This window comes from Diceros bicornis, chromosome 26 (assembly GCF_020826845.1).
Source record: "Diceros bicornis minor isolate mBicDic1 chromosome 26, mDicBic1.mat.cur, whole genome shotgun sequence".
Classification (NCBI taxonomy): Eukaryota; Metazoa; Chordata; class Mammalia; order Perissodactyla; family Rhinocerotidae; genus Diceros; species Diceros bicornis.
Window position 1 is genome coordinate 22,163,948 of NC_080765.1, and position 15,635 is coordinate 22,179,582.

The 15,635-nt window shown below is 55.8% G+C and overlaps 1 protein-coding gene across 1 annotated transcript; it reads left to right on the forward strand.

Annotated features, from left to right (window-relative positions):
* The first annotated feature begins 72 nt into the window (after positions 1-72).
* On the forward strand, positions 73-15,580 carry ATP2A1 (ATPase sarcoplasmic/endoplasmic reticulum Ca2+ transporting 1). Its single transcript, XM_058569763.1, has 22 exons — positions 73-263; positions 595-612; positions 1,022-1,104; positions 2,515-2,619; positions 3,553-3,691; positions 5,570-5,650; positions 6,548-6,633; positions 6,786-7,083; positions 7,271-7,437; positions 9,266-9,354; positions 9,618-9,720; positions 9,968-10,099; positions 11,377-11,499; positions 11,623-11,841; positions 12,534-12,869; positions 13,102-13,322; positions 13,424-13,626; positions 13,814-13,899; positions 13,995-14,128; positions 14,246-14,363; positions 14,567-14,684; positions 15,425-15,580. The coding sequence occupies exons 1-22, from the start codon at positions 146-148 to the stop codon at positions 15,448-15,450; spliced, it is 3,003 nt and encodes a 1,000-aa protein (XP_058425746.1). The 5' UTR covers positions 73-145; the 3' UTR covers positions 15,451-15,580.
* The last annotated feature ends 55 nt before the right edge of the window (positions 15,581-15,635 follow it).

The window sequence follows — 15,635 nt, forward strand, 5'->3', positions numbered from 1 at the left end:
GAGGGAAGGAAAACCTGGGGGGGGGCAGGAGAGAAAAAGGAAGAAACCCAAACAGGCAGGTGGACGCACTGAGGAAGGCCCCCCACGCGTGAGAACCCCCCCCAGAAGGAACACACCGCCCCCTGGCCCCCAGGAAGGGAGCACAATGGAGGCTGCACACTCCAAGACCACAGAAGAATGTTTGGCCTATTTTGGGGTGAGCGAGACTGCAGGCCTCACCCCGGACCAAGTTAAGCGGCATCTGGAGAAATACGGCCCCAACGGTAAGTGTCCTTTGGAGAAGAGGCTGGTAACGCCCTCTTGTGCCCCCGGCAACACACACACACACACACACACACACTGGAGCCTCTCCCTCAAGGGTATCGTAGGGAAGAGATGGGCCATGGTCCAATGACTGTGGAGGAAAGAGGATACTGAGAAAACAGGGTCCCTGAGACCCAGAGTTTTGGGAGGTTTTGTGGGATGACCTTGGTGAACCTCAGATGGCCTTTTGGTGGCCTGATTCTCTTATCTTAGCCACAAAGTCCTTGGTGTGGGGGGGCATTAGACTGAACCCCAAATGAATATGTCCTTTTCTTCTTTTTCCCTGGGTAGAGCTCCCCGCTGAGGAAGGTAAGTTACCCAACTCCCTGAGCTCTCATAAATGACCCTCCCTCTGCTCTGGGCCCCACTCCTTTCTCCCTGCCTTCGCCCTACCCACTCCTGGGGCAAATATCCCTCCTCAAAGGTTAGAGTCTGGCTGGGGGCAGAAGTTTCCAGGCACTCTCTCCTTGAGGCATCCGGCCGTTGAACCACTGCCCACCGCTTTGAGGAGCCTGTTTATTTAGACTCCTGGCAGCTCTCTCAGCTCTTCTCTCAGTACCAAGTGGCCTTGCCCATCACCCCAGAACCTTCCTGCTCCAGGCTGTAATTCAGGGCACTCTCAGTTCCTGGACCCCAGCCTGCACCTGGAGTCTCAGCCGTTCATCCACCCGCTAGACCTTAACCCTGGGGGGCCACCTCCCCTTGCCTCTTCCCCCAGCGAAGTCCCTGTGGGAGCTGGTGATAGAGCAATTTGAAGACCTCCTGGTGCGGATCCTTCTCCTGGCCGCCTGCATTTCCTTTGTAAGTGTGGTAGGGCATCTGGGGGCTAGCCGGGGTGTAGGTTGGGGGGGATCTGGAGAGCCTGTTGGCGGGGGGCGGGCTCCGAATCATCCTATTGCCCTCAGCATCCTATTCTACAGAGCAGAACTGAGGGAGGTGGGGAGGCGCTGATTTGCATTCTCCTCTGTCCTCCCCCACACCCCGCGGGCACGTTTTATTCCCGCAGGCAGGTTTTATTTTAAGCTTTAAGGGTGTTCTCAGCCAAAACACTGAAGCTAAGCCACCCCCGCAGCTTCAAGGGTTTCGAGGGCTCGTGTTAACCCCAGAGCGCAGGGCTCCCCAGCTCAGACGCGACTCCCGGGCCACCACTACTCCCAGCATGCCCTGGGGCGCTCGCCCCCGCTCAACCAATCCCTGAGCATCCTGGCGCCCCTGCCCCGCCCTCCTGATACTGATTGGTCCAGGCAAAGACTCCCTCCTCGAGGCGGGAAAGAGCTGCTGGTGCGAGGAGGACTCCAAATGCGCGCGAGGGCCCAAATCCCTCGCCTGTCTCCCAGCTTCGCCACCCTCCCTCCACATCAGGACTGGAACTCCTGTCACCCTCCTGGCCTGACCTTCACCTTCTCCTTCTCTGCCCTTCCCAGGCCCCTCACAGCCTCAGCTCCTCCCTCCCCCGGCCCTGCCATCTCTCTTGCCCTGGAGCTTCCATCAGCACCCACCGTCCCAACAGTCCATCCCGCATTTGGGAGTTTCTTCCTTAACATCTTAGGCCTGCCGGAAGATAAGACTCTAGAGGCAAAGAAGTCTCCCTGTCTCCTGGTCTCCTTAATGAAGGCCCTGCGGGCCCCTGAGTACTAGCTGGCAGGGCCTCCCTTCTCCCTTCTCACATTTGCTCCTTGACATTTCCCTGTGGCTGTTGCCTGGCAGTGGCAACAGCTGGGGTGGGGTGTGTACAAGAGGCCCCGTAACACTATCCCCACCTCCTGCTCCCTCATGAAATTGGAGCTTCCCTGCCTTGGGCTATGGGGGAGGGCTGTGGGTGGGCCAGTCGCCCTCGAGGACCACAGGGTTTTTCCTATGGCGTTTTGGCTCCCGTGGGATGGATGTGGCTGGGATGGATGTGGCTGTGGGGGTAGTTGGCCCGGGTGTCCCCTGAGCTTCGTTTACAAGCCAACAGCTCAGTCAGGGAAATCTGAAAGCATTCCCAGTTAATCCCCGAGTTGTGCATGTCTGTGCCCGCCTGTGCCCGCTGAATAACGGCAGTGGCAGTGCCCGTGTGAGTATGCGCCTCAGAGCCTGGAGAACCTCAAACCCACGTGGGGCTGCAGCGCCCCCATGATGCCCTGCCCCGTTCATGTTCTTACCTCCTTCTCCTCTCTTGACCCATTTGAGGGGCTTTCTTAGCTGATATTCTCCCTTCCTGCTCCCCAGGTGCTGGCCTGGTTCGAGGAAGGTGAAGAGACCATCACTGCCTTCGTTGAACCCTTTGTCATTCTCTTGATCCTCATTGCCAATGCCATCGTGGGGGTTTGGCAGGTTAGTTTTGACCCCGCCTCACTCCTTCCCATCCTGACACTGACCATGAGGCCAGCCTCCCTCCCTGTCTCTTCCTCCTCCATCACTTCCCCTGGGCTAGCCTTGCTCTTTGGTCCTATTGCCCAGTTTGGAAATGGGATAGAGTGTTGGAAAGAGGTGGGAGACTGGTGTTCCCACTGTCACTTGCTGGCTGTGTAACCCTGGCAAGTTCCTTCATCTCTCTGAGCCTCAGTTTCCTTATCCATAAAATGGGGCTAATATGCTGAGGCCGTGTCCCACATACTGCAACTAGAAGGATGTGCAGCTATGACGTACAATTATGTACTGGGCCTTTGTGGGGAAAAAAAAAAGGAGGAGGATTGGCAATAGATGTTAGCTCAGAGGCGGTCTTCCTCAGCAAAAAGAGGAGGATTAGCACAGATGTTAGCTCAGGGCTGATCTTCCTCACAGAAAAATAAAATAAAATGGGGCTAATAATCCTGTCCCTCAGAGTTGTGGGGAAATTTAACAAGATGGGTGAGTGTGGAAGTGCCCGGCCCTGTGCCTGGCATATAGTAGGATTTCAACAAATGCTAGTTTGATTTCCTTCTTTCTCTTCCCTTCCCTCCCTCTACTTTTCCTGTCCCTTGCTTTCTGATTTTCTTTGGTGCTTCTTTCTTCTCTCCCCCAAACGCCCTAACCTGTTTTCAGCCACAGGGGACAGTTTCCTCAACACACACACGCCTACCTTCATGTGGGGTTTGTCTGCTTCCCCTTGCCAGGAGCCTGGGCTGTATAACCTGCCTCCTCCTCTGTGACGTCCCTATTTCCGCCAGGTCTCTGGCCCCTGCTCCTCCATCTCCACAACCCCCTCCTCTTCCCCCACCAGTCCCCTCCCATTCCACGACCTTCCTACCTCTGATGACCCTCTTCTCCTCCACCCTGTCCCCCCAGGAGCGTAATGCAGAAAACGCCATCGAGGCTCTAAAGGAATATGAACCGGAAATGGGGAAGGTCTACCGGGCTGACCGCAAGTCAGTGCAGAGGATCAAGGCTCGGGACATTGTCCCCGGGGACATTGTGGAGGTGGCTGGTGAGTGATGGGAATGAATGGTCCAGGATGGAAGGCCTTGGGTTCGAGGCCAAGAAGATGTGTATATCGGGGGGGGCGGGGGGGCTGGTCAGCCCCTGATCCTGGTGTCCAGGAGGTAGCCAGGATGGCAGAGTCTTTGCTTCTCCTTCCCAGACATCTCAGGAGGTCACCCCAGGGCACTGTGGCCACAGCACCCCCTCCCTGCCAGAGTCGCAGCAGGAACAGCCAGTCCTGTCCCTGAAGCTGCAGGCAGACCCCCTGCTCCCCTCCTCTCACCCAGCACTTACAAGCAACAGGTGGAACCCAGTGCCTGCCAGTGGCCCCGTCTCCACCCCCCTCCTGAGGCCTGGCTTCCCTCTCCTTCCACCCACCCCCAAGCTTGGTCAGCTTGAAATCTTGACCTCTCAGTGCCCTTGAGGCCTCTCAAAGGGGAAGGAGTGAGGGTAGAAGGGAAGAGGGGGGCCGAAGGCTCAAGCCCCCGACCATGTAAGGGAAACTCAGGCCCCAGCAGAGAGCACGGGACCTGAGAGGAGAGGAGCTCAAGGAGTGCCCCGCCTCTCTGGTGAGGGACACTTAATGCCTGACAGGGAGGGTGGGGGCCGGGTGGCTAAGATTACTGGGATTCTGCCCCCTTCAGCGGTTTTTATATTTGCCCTGTGCAGGCCTTCCCACGTCTCCAGGCCCCTGGCATAGGGGAATATATCTTTCTAGGCCTGCTTCCCTCCACCAGACACCCAAGTTGCCACCATGGGAAACTTGGGGAGAGGGAGGGAGGGCGGGCTGAAGACCCTGGTGCCCCATCACAGGGCCATCTTGCCACAGTGACAGTTTGGAGTCAGTGCCATGAATCTCTATAAATATTGCTTCAGCTTGGGTGACAGGGTGTCCCACCCAACTCCGTCGCCGACCTCTTCCCTCCTCCATCAGCTTCCTCTGGCACAGGAGGAGGGACCTTAGAAACAGGGAAAGGAAAGCCGTCAAACGCTGTCCCCAGTACCATCCAGGGGACCAGGTGGGATGAGCCAGGGGCCCTGGGAGGCAGTTAGCCTGCTCAGCGGTCTCTAAGTCTGGCGGGGCATCCGCCTTGTCAGCCTCTGCCCAGCATGGTTTCTGTTCTGACCCACTCTCTCTGTGCATCTCCCTTGGCCTCCCCCCTCTTTCTCTGCTCTCGGGGGGTGTTGCTTTTTTTGCCTCCCACTCCTTGTTTCTCACAGCCCTCCTCTTCTCTCCTGCCTGTCCCCCAGCTCACTCACCGCAGCTCCCTGCCTTCCCTCAGACGCTCAGACCAGGGCCTGGCCTCCCCCTTCTGTCTTGGTTGACAATGATTTTCTCATTTCCCGTTTTTTCCTCCCGTGTCTGCCTGCCTCCCTGGCTTGGCTGTTCCACTTCATTCTCTTCCCCCGACACACTTCTCTCCAACTCACCCTGTTTTCTTTAGTTCTGTTCTTGCTTTGCCCTCCTCACCATTCTCCCTGTTGTTTCCCTCTCTGTTTGGCTGTCTCCCATTCTCAGTTGTATTTTCTCCATATACAACTGAATTGTTCCTGATTTTCCCTCCGTCACTCAGCGCACATTTACTGAGCATATGCTATGTCCAGGCGGTACGCCAGACCCTCCCTCACAGGGCTCACAGCCCACAGGGAGAAAGGCGCTCAACAACAGGAGCAATTGGAGTGAGCGTTAAGGGGAGATGCTCGCCTGGGCTGCGGGGAACATGCCAAGGGCCCGACTCAAGCCCGGGGCTGGGGGGGCACCCAGCCCAGGTGACCCCTCCAAGACCTGAAGGATAAGAGGAAGTAGTCAAAGCTTGGGGTTTTCCTTAGGGAGGAAGAGAACTCCTTTCTCAACTGACTTCACTCTTCTCTACCCTCTCCGCAGTGGGGGACAAAGTCCCTGCAGATATCCGCATCCTCTCCATCAAATCCACCACCCTCCGGGTTGACCAGTCCATCCTGACAGGTCTGCTGGCCTGGGTGGGAAGATGCAGCAAGGGGGTGTGGGATGAGGATTTGGTGAGGGAGGAGCTGGGTGGGCAGGGATGAAATTCTAGGTGGATAAAAGAGAACACTCAGCAATAGGGCCCCCTCCTGGTTCCACAGCGGCAGCCACGTCAGCATTGCTCAGCTTTGTTCATTCTGTGGCAAGCCTGACACAAGGGGCCATAGGAGAGGGCAGGACGTTTGTGCTCATTCTCCAAATAGCTATCGACCCACCCCTCCACACGGACGTGTGAACATACTCACCTAGAGAACTATTCTGTCTCCTCAAAAGTCCCCAAGTGAGGAACCATAGATTCTAGGACAAGATGGAAGGTTCGCATGTACTTGAAACCATGGCTGCTTCTGTTTCTTCTCTGGGAGAGGGAGGGTGAAGAGCCGGTGACCATTCCCTGTGGTCCAAGGAGGCGAGGCTGGGCTGGCCCAGGATGACTGCCTGAGCCCCTGCGATTTGGGTGAGGGGGGTAAGGTCCCAAGGGTGGCGCCTCTCCCTCCCAGGAACGTGCTCCACAGTTGACAGTGCACTTGCACATTCGTCAGCTTATTTGACTTTCACCAAGACCTTGTTCTGAAGTGCGTGTATTACTGTCCCCATTTTACAGAGGAGCAAACAGAGGTTAAGTGGCCCAAAGTCATGCCGCTTTTAAGTGGTCCAGCTGGGGCTCCGGTCAAGGTCTTTTTACTCTGAATGGATTCCCCATTTGCCTCCAGTGGCTTCTTCTGGAGTCCAGGCTTCCTCCAGGATTGTTGCTTGGTCCTTACGGGGCCCTGTCCTGCCAAGCAGGGAGGGAGTTAGGGGCGGGCAGTGGGGGAGAAGGACATGATGTCATCTGAAAACCCCTCTGCCCCTTCTGCACAGGCGAGTCAGTGTCTGTCATCAAGCACACAGAACCTGTTCCTGACCCCCGAGCTGTCAACCAGGACAAGAAGAACATGCTTTTCTCGGTGAGCCATCCAGGGCCAGCTGTCGTGCGCTCAAGCCAGAGGCCCTTGTCTGGGAGAGGATGGTGGTGTGAGAAGAGATGAGGCCCACGGTAGGGGGATGCAGCATGAGGGTCACCTCTTGCCTGATTCCTTGCTCTTCTTCACCTTCCCAGGGCACCAACATTGCAGCTGGCAAGGCCTTAGGCATCGTGGCCACTACTGGTGTGAGCACCGAGATTGGGAAGATCCGTGACCAGATGGCCGCCACAGAACAGGACAAGACCCCTCTGCAGCAGAAGCTGGATGAGTTTGGGGAGCAGCTCTCCAAGGTCATCTCCCTCATCTGCGTGGCCGTCTGGCTCATCAACATTGGCCACTTCAATGACCCCGTCCATGGGGGCTCCTGGTTGCGTGGTGCCATCTACTACTTTAAGATTGCTGTGGCCCTGGCTGTGGCTGCAATCCCAGAAGGTATGACAGCCTCTCTTTCTCCTCCTATTTGCTGATCTCATCTGCAAAGACCCTTTTTCCAAATAAGGTAACATTTACAGATTCCAGGGATTAGGACCTGATTGGGGGCCGTTATTCAGCCTATCGCACTAGGTTTCCCTTCCTCCCCCATTATTGTTCCTTCCCTCTCTCTCCTCCCTCCCCACAGGCCTTCCTGCAGTCATCACCACCTGCCTGGCCCTGGGTACCCGCCGGATGGCAAAGAAAAATGCGATCGTGAGGAGTTTGCCCTCCGTGGAGACTCTGGGCTGCACCTCTGTCATCTGTTCCGACAAGACAGGCACCCTCACCACCAACCAGATGTCTGTCTGCAAGGTCAGGGGATGTGGGCAACACCCCACTCAGAAGACTGCCTCTGGGGTGAAATGAGCCTCCAAAGATGGGGCCACCCCTTCCTCACTGGCAGCTTCTCGTTTTGGCTTGGGAAATGCTCAAAGGGCAGATAGAGTGCCATCCTGCCAGCTATGAAGGGATCAGAGAGGCCCCTCCACCCCAGCCAGAGAGGTCCCTCTAGCCACCGTCCATGTGCCAGACACTGCCTGCCAGCTGTTACCTCTAATCCTTCACAACAGCCCTGTCAGGGGAAGGTCTCATTAACCCCATTTTTCAGAGGAGGAAACTGAGGATCTGGGAGATTCAGAGCACAGTTAACAAGTAGCAGTGTTACGTTTCAAACCCAAGTCTGTCTGGCCCCAGAGCTCCTGCCTGTGCACCAGACCGCCCTCCAGCATGGTCGTCCATGGCAGGGCCTGGGGCGCTCAGCCACACTAATCTTGAACAGCATTTCCTAAACCAGGGCTCTTCATCTTTTCTGTGCCTCAGACTCTTTGGCAGTCGGGATCTCTTCTAAGTATGATATTTTAAACATATAAGATTGAATACATAGAATTCTGTTTAAAAAATATATCAGATTAGAGAGGAAACCAATGATTGAAATACAGTTATCAAATATTTTAAAAACAAATTTGTGATTTGGTAGCACATATGCTTCTTTATTAATGCATTAAGTAGCAAGTTCTAGTGGTCGGTCTAAGAACCATTGTAACGCTGAAGCAGCAATGAGGACAGATGCTATTTTGAGGGCTCTGCGACAATGCGATGTGATAGGAAAGTATCTGTGGTTACATTGGTGGCAGAGTCACGGGTTTTGCGAATACTGATGTGGTCCATTGCCTGCATTCATAATTGGAAGGAAATGCTGCATGTCAGTTAGAGAGAAAATAAAAGATATAATTTTTTTTGCCATCAAGTTCACAGACCCCTTGGGAGGAGGGTTGGCCATGGACCCCAGGCAAAGAACTCCTGCCCTAAACAGAGTCCTGTGGAATAGCGTGTTCATGAAATACAAATTGCTGTTCTGAGAAGCGAGGGCTGTGTGGTGAGATCAGGGGGAAAAAGGCTATACCCTGAGCCCCTTGGGGAGACCCACATGCCTGTTGGCATTTGAAAGCCCCTGAGAAGGCTGATCAAAAACAGGATGGATTCTACTTTGTTTCACCCAGAGTTTGCCAAATTTACTTGACCACAGAACTGTTTTGTCTTGGAACATGTCTGGAGCCCAGTCCCCTCCACGCTTGCTCTGGTTCAGGGCAGGCTGCTCTCCCCTGGGCGTTGCGTTCTCTACAGCTCTCCAAAGCACAAGCTTCGAAGCCAGACAGCAGGCTTGTGCAACTGGCTCCTGTCGTGTTTTATACAAATGAACTAATTGCCCACATTTGAAAGTCAAGAGATTTCATAGGAAAATAACCTGACTTTCTAGCTCTCCCTGGAAAAATGGCAAAACTGGAAGATCTGGCCACAAGTGGCTGGAGCTGTAGATGGGCCGTGTGCCAACAGGTGGACTAGTAGCCACGTCCCCACCACACTTTGTTGTGCACGTCTTATTTTATTAACTGATCTAAAGGAGCCTCCAGCGTGGCCTTCAGTCACTTTTGTTTTAAGGCCACTAACACAACGTGGAGAATGATTGCAAGGGAGTGGGGGAGAGGGGAGGATGCAGGGAGGAAAAAGGAAAGCGGGGAGGGGGCGGTGGTAGGAAGTTCAGTTAGTCTACGCACATGGCTGGGCAGAGGGACGTTAGGAGCACGGGCCTTCGGGGATGCAGAGAGTTAGACGTCTGTGTGCGTGCCCTTCTCCCCTGCAGATGTTTATCATTGACAAGGTGGATGGGGACATCTGCATTCTGAACGAGTTCTCTGTCACTGGTTCCACTTATGCTCCAGAAGGAGAGGTGTAAGTCCCCCCAGAGTCTTCTCCCCAGCTCCTCATGCCCCCCTACACACGCCACCTCTTCCCTAGCTCCCTCCCTCTAGTGTTGTCTTCCTCTCTCTCTCCTCTTCCTTCCCTGACCTTGTTCTCTATCTCAACTCATCTCCAAGTTGGTTGCCATCTCCCTGCCTGTCCGTCACTGCCTTCCCCGAGCTCTCTCTGCATCTCACTCTCTATTCTTCTCTATCTGTCTCTTTCCCTTCCTCCCTCCCCGACCCCGCTGCCAGCTTGAAGAATGATAAGCCAGTCCGGGCAGGGCAGTACGATGGGCTGGTGGAGCTGGCCACCATTTGTGCCCTCTGCAATGACTCCTCCTTGGACTTCAATGAGGTAACCTCTCCACTCCTGAGGCAGCCCCTTCTTCCACTTCCAACTGGCTCAAAGTCTAGGCCTCCTCAACAGGCCACAAGGAAGGGGTCGTGGGAAGGGGGTCCCTTGTCCCAAGTCCTCTGCTGGGTGTAAGGGGAAGGGAGTGGCTTGCTCCCTTCCCATTCTAGGTGGAAGGCGGGTATGATAGGTGGGAGCAAGGGGCCCAGAGCCCAGGCACCTACTTCCTCTTCCTCCTCTGCCCTCTCAGGCCAAAGGTGTCTATGAGAAGGTGGGCGAGGCCACCGAGACGGCACTCACCACCCTGGTGGAGAAGATGAATGTGTTCAACACTGACGTGAGAACCCTCTCGAAGGTGGAGAGGGCCAACGCCTGCAACTCAGTGAGTCTGGGTGCTCCCTCCCACGGGGTCACACAGACTAGGACCCAAGGAACTTCGGGAGGCAGGGGCCCCCGGTCAGGCTGGGCAGGGCTTCATGCCCCATGCTGGGACCCCAACCAGCACAGGCAGGCGGCTTCTCCACAGCTTTTCTTGGCCAGGCTGATTTGGGGTGGGGCCTACTGCCCCTGGACTTATAGCAGAGCTTATACGAGGCTCTTTCTCCCGCCTAGCCGTAACATCCCTTGATGAATTTAAGATCACTTCTTCCCGTTGTCTCTAGTTGAAAGGGACGGAGCTGGACACAGAAACCACAAGTGACCTATCCTGAGGCAGCCACGATTTCAACTCTTATCCCTTTGTCTCTAGAAGCACACTTGTTTTTATCAGACCTCAAGACCTGGTTTAGGATTTGGGAAATATGACTACTGCGTATTCCTTTGCTTCCCCTTGTCTGGAAGCCCAGTCTGTAACTCTCACTCTAAGTTCTGGCTGTTAGTATTTACCGAATGTCTCTCTTGCATTCCTCTGGGGTGTTACGTTCCCCATATTGCTCATTCTTTTTTATGTATAGGCAAGATGCTCATTGCTGCTTTATTTAATATAACAAAAATAATGAAAACAACCTAAATATCTGTCAATAGAGGATTAATTTTAAAAATTTACAAATTATAATATAAACATCAGCTTATTTTTTATTATTGTTATTTTTGTTTAATTTTATTTTGTGGAGAAATATCCATAATGCATTTGGTGAAAAAAAGCTCTCATTAATTTTTATGGTGTATTACTGCGTGCTAGGCACTAGGTCTGCTCTGTCCAACAACACGTATCTCTAGAAGCACATGTGTGGTTATTTATATTTAAATTAATTAAAATTAAATAAAAGTAAAAACTCAGTTCTTCAGTGGCACTGGCCACATTTCCCGTGCTCAGTAGCCATGGCTCAATTGCTCCATATTGGACAGTTCAGATTATAGAACATTCCCATCACCACTGAAAGTTCTGGACGGTGCCCTACTACGCCGTCCTGTTTCTGTTGTGCTTAAACTGGACACTGTAAGACGGTGGCAGCACGAGCCTTGGAATTCTCTCCATTTGTGCGGTAGGTACCAGACTTAACTTGTGTCTCAGGCTCAGCTTAGGGTCTGCTCGGACCTCGAGATCCTTGTTAACTATGTTTTAAGGGGTCTGGGACTCTTCCCTTCTGGCACGGTATCGTTGCTCTTTTCCCACCAGCCTCGTGTCTGGCCTCTCCCTCCCTGTCTCCTCTCTCCCAGGTGATCCGCCAGCTAATGAAGAAGGAATTCACCCTGGAGTTCTCCCGAGACAGGAAGTCCATGTCTGTCTATTGCTCCCCCGCCAAATCCCGGGCTGCTGTGGGCAACAAGATGTTTGTCAAGGTCAGAAATCAGAATGTGCCTCGGCCCCCCTGTTCTTCCAAATCCTGAACCCCTCTCCTATCCCTGCCCCGTCTCACTGTGCCCTGGAAGACAGTAGTCTCTGAATGCTGTTCTGTCTCCTAGGGTGCCCCTGAGGGGGTCCTCGACCGCTGTAACTATGTGCGAGTTGGCACCACCCGGTTGCCCATGACAGGGCCGGTGAAGGAAAGGATCTTGTCGGTGATCAAGGAGTGGGGCACTGGCCGGGACACTCTGCGCTGCCTGGCTCTGGCCACCCGGGACACCCCCCCAAAGCGAGAGGATATGATTCTGGATGACTCTGCCAGGTTCATGGAGTACGAGGTGAGCAGACAAAGCCTCGCATTGTCCCAGAGTCGTCCACCTCACCCCTCCACCACCCTTGTCATTGCCTACTTCATCATGGGTCTGAGAGGCACAGGACGTTAGAGTTTGAGAGAACCTTGGGAGTCATCTAGTCAGGGCGACTTTGCGTGTGATCTGCAGACCTGCCTGCGATGAGGTGAGGTGCTTATACCAGAACAGAAATCAACTAGATCACTAAGCATACTCAGCTGACGTGTTTGCATAGTGACATCTTGATGCAAGACGCAGTGCACGACCTGCGTTCTGATACAAGCTCCTTATCTTGTAGTGGACTGGCTCTCTGAATGGCACCAAAGTCCACTCCCTTCATTTTACCGAGGGGACACTGTGGCCCGGCAGGTAACACAAATTTGCCCATAGTTGTAGACCAAGTGATGGCCCTGCTAAAGGCAGAAACCACTGCTCTAACTTCCAGCTCAAGTTCTTTCTGTGAAAGACACTACCTGCTACCTACAACGGGCCTGTCACCACCAGGCCTGCAGGTACACGTGTGAACAGGGAACATTTCCTGCCCCTGAGTGTACGAGTCCCTACTGAGGTTTGAACACCAGGCCCAGGATCAGCTCGCCCTCCAGCTCAGTGATCTTTCTCCCTGTCTCCCCCTGAGCTTCCTCCTTGGCTGATTTTCCATCTCTGCTCTGTCTCCCCAGACGGACCTGACCTTCGTTGGTGTGGTAGGCATGTTGGACCCACCCCGCAAGGAGGTCACAGGCTCTATCCAGCTGTGCCGTGATGCCGGAATCCGAGTGATCATGATCACAGGCGACAACAAGGGCACAGCCATTGCCATCTGCCGACGAATCAGCATCTTTGGGGAGAATGAGGAGGTGGCCGACCGGGCCTACACAGGCCGGGAGTTCGATGACCTGCCCCTGGCCGAGCAGCGGGAGGCCTGCCGCCGCGCCTGCTGCTTTGCCCGCGTGGAGCCCACCCATAAGTCCAAGATCGTGGAGTATCTGCAGTCCTTCGACGAGATCACGGCTATGGTGAGGATGCCAACAGGGCTGCCCAGGCCGGGGTCCATGTGGAGTCTGGTGTGAGGCAGTCTGTTTAGAGTCCACTGAGATGATCGTCTGGGAGAGCTGGGGGCTAGGGAGAGGGGTGCTGAGTGGCGGCCCCGGGGAGATGCACGGAAGGAGGGATTCAGGCCGTCACGGGAGAGTCTCAAGGAGGGGTGTGTGGAAGGGGCCGGGTCCCACCTTCTCTTTCTCCGCACAGACAGGTGATGGTGTCAATGATGCCCCTGCCCTGAAGAAGGCCGAAATCGGCATTGCCATGGGATCTGGCACTGCTGTGGCCAAGACTGCCTCCGAAATGGTGCTGGCCGATGACAACTTCTCCACCATTGTGGCTGCCGTGGAGGAGGGCCGAGCCATCTACAACAACATGAAGCAGTTCATCCGCTACCTGATTTCCTCCAACGTGGGCGAGGTGGTCTGGTAAGCAGCCAGGGCGGGCATCCAGGAGGAACCCAGGGCTGGTTGGGGCATGACCACAGGTCTGGGAGGCAGGACAGACATGTGGCCCCTCCTTCTGGCAGCATCTTCCTGACAGCTGCTTTGGGGCTGCCTGAGGCCCTGATCCCCGTGCAGCTGCTGTGGGTGAACTTGGTGACTGACGGGCTCCCGGCCACAGCCCTGGGCTTCAACCCACCAGACCTGGACATCATGGACCGGCCCCCCCGGAGCCCCAAGGAGCCCCTCATCAGTGGCTGGCTCTTCTTCCGCTACATGGCAATTGGGGGTGAGCAGGATGGGACCCCACAATCTTTCCCAACCCTTGGGACTGACCTTCTCTCTGGGACACCAGCTTCCCCAGTGCAGCCGCCCCGATGGGCCCTTTTCCTCAACCAGCTGTTCATGGCCGAGGCCTTCTTGACACTTCCCCTTTCCCCAGCCCTGACCTCCTGACTCCCATCTCTCTACCACAGGCTACGTGGGTGCAGCCACTGTGGGAGCGGCTGCCTGGTGGTTCATGTTTGCGGAAGACGGGCCTCAGGTCACCTACAGCCAGCTGGTAGGGGATGACGGAGGAGGGGAGAGGACAGGGAAGCAGGAGGGTGGCATGGGGGCTTGCTGCGGGATCTCAGTTCCTCTCCCCTCCCCCTGCAGACTCACTTCATGAAGTGCAACGAACACAACCCCGACTTCGAGGGAGTGGACTGTGAGGTCTTTGAGGCCTCCGAGCCCATGACCATGGCCTTGTCTGTGCTGGTTACCATCGAGATGTGCAACGCTCTCAACAGGTGGGACCTACCTGCCCTCCCCCTGCTGCCTTCGTCCTCCACCCCTGCTCTCTGTCCTCACCACTCCTTTCCTCTTGTGTCTCCCACCCTGGGCTCCGCCTGGCCTCCCCCTTGCAGCCTGTCTGAGAACCAGTCCCTCGTGCGGATGCCGCCCTGGGTGAACATCTGGCTGGTGGGCTCCATCTGCCTCTCCATGTCCCTCCATTTCCTCATCCTCTACGTCGACCCTCTGCCGGTGAGCCTTCTTCCAGGCAGGGGCCACCTGTTCCCCATCCCACAGGGAGCCTGTGTAGGGTCCATGACCACTACGGCTAAAGGCACTGACAAAGGGAGGAAGGCGGGGTCAGTTTAGGGCAGCGCTGGGTCCTCTGGCTCCTCCCCGCCCCCTCCTGAGAGGGGCAGTGTCCATCTCACTGCCTCCGGCCCCCCTCTTCCCAGATGATCTTCAAGCTCCAGGCCCTGGACTTCGCCCATTGGTTCATGGTCCTCAAGATCTCATTTCCAGTCATTTTGCTTGACGAAGTCCTCAAGTTCGTTGCTCGGAACTATCTGGAGGGTAAGACGCTCCCCTCCTCTGAGCCCTGTCAGGCCCTGGGCCATGAGCACAGCCCCTCCCTCTGCGCTGCAAAGGCGCCTGCCCCGCCTTCCTTTTCAGGTGGGTGTGTTCTTCCTGTCCCCTTGGCCCTTCCTCCTTACCTGAGGCCTCCAGGCCTGGTGCAGACACATTCTCCCGGGTGCCCCCACCACCTCCTCAGCCCTCTTGGCCCTCCATGCCCGCCATGCCCGCCTCCCTCCCTCGGTAACAGCTGTCTCTCTGTCCTCTCTGGCCATAGGATAACCCGTTCCCCTCCTCCATCTCTTTGAACTGTGTCACAGGTATCGGCCCCTCTTCTTGCCCTCGCCCCAGCTGCTGTGCCCCCCTGCCCGCCCCCTTCCCCCTGGGTGGCACCTGAGGTCACTTGCGCTCGCAGCTCCACCTGGAGCCAATGCTGTCGCCTCCACTGCCAAGCTTCCAAGTGGGGGTGGGCTGCTGCCCTTGCTCTGGGGGTCAGCACTGCCCCCACCTCTGGGCACCACTGTCTGCTGGGCTGCGCTGCGTCGCGCTGGCTGGGCGCTGAGCTGTCTGACGCGGGGGCTGCAGTGGTTGGGAGGAGTGGGGTCTAGGGACACAGGTGAGTACGGGAGGACCCTCTAGGTGAGTGTGCCGGGGGATGGGGGACAGGGAGCCTGGGAGGGACTTTTCCTCTCCTCTCCTGCCCCGGTCACCTGCTTCATCCCTCCCCTTTGTCCTTCCAGATCCAGAAGATGAAAGAAGGAAGTAACCAGTCCTTCTGCCCCTTCTTCCCCACCCTGATAGCGACGCATCTTCAGCCAGAGCTGTGGCACAGACCCCCACGTACCTTTACTCCCCCTGACATTTTCTGTTTATAAACACAATGTCCCCTTCACTTCTCCTCCCCCCTCAGCAACCCTCCCCTTGCCAACCCCCCCCCCCCGACCCCGTGGG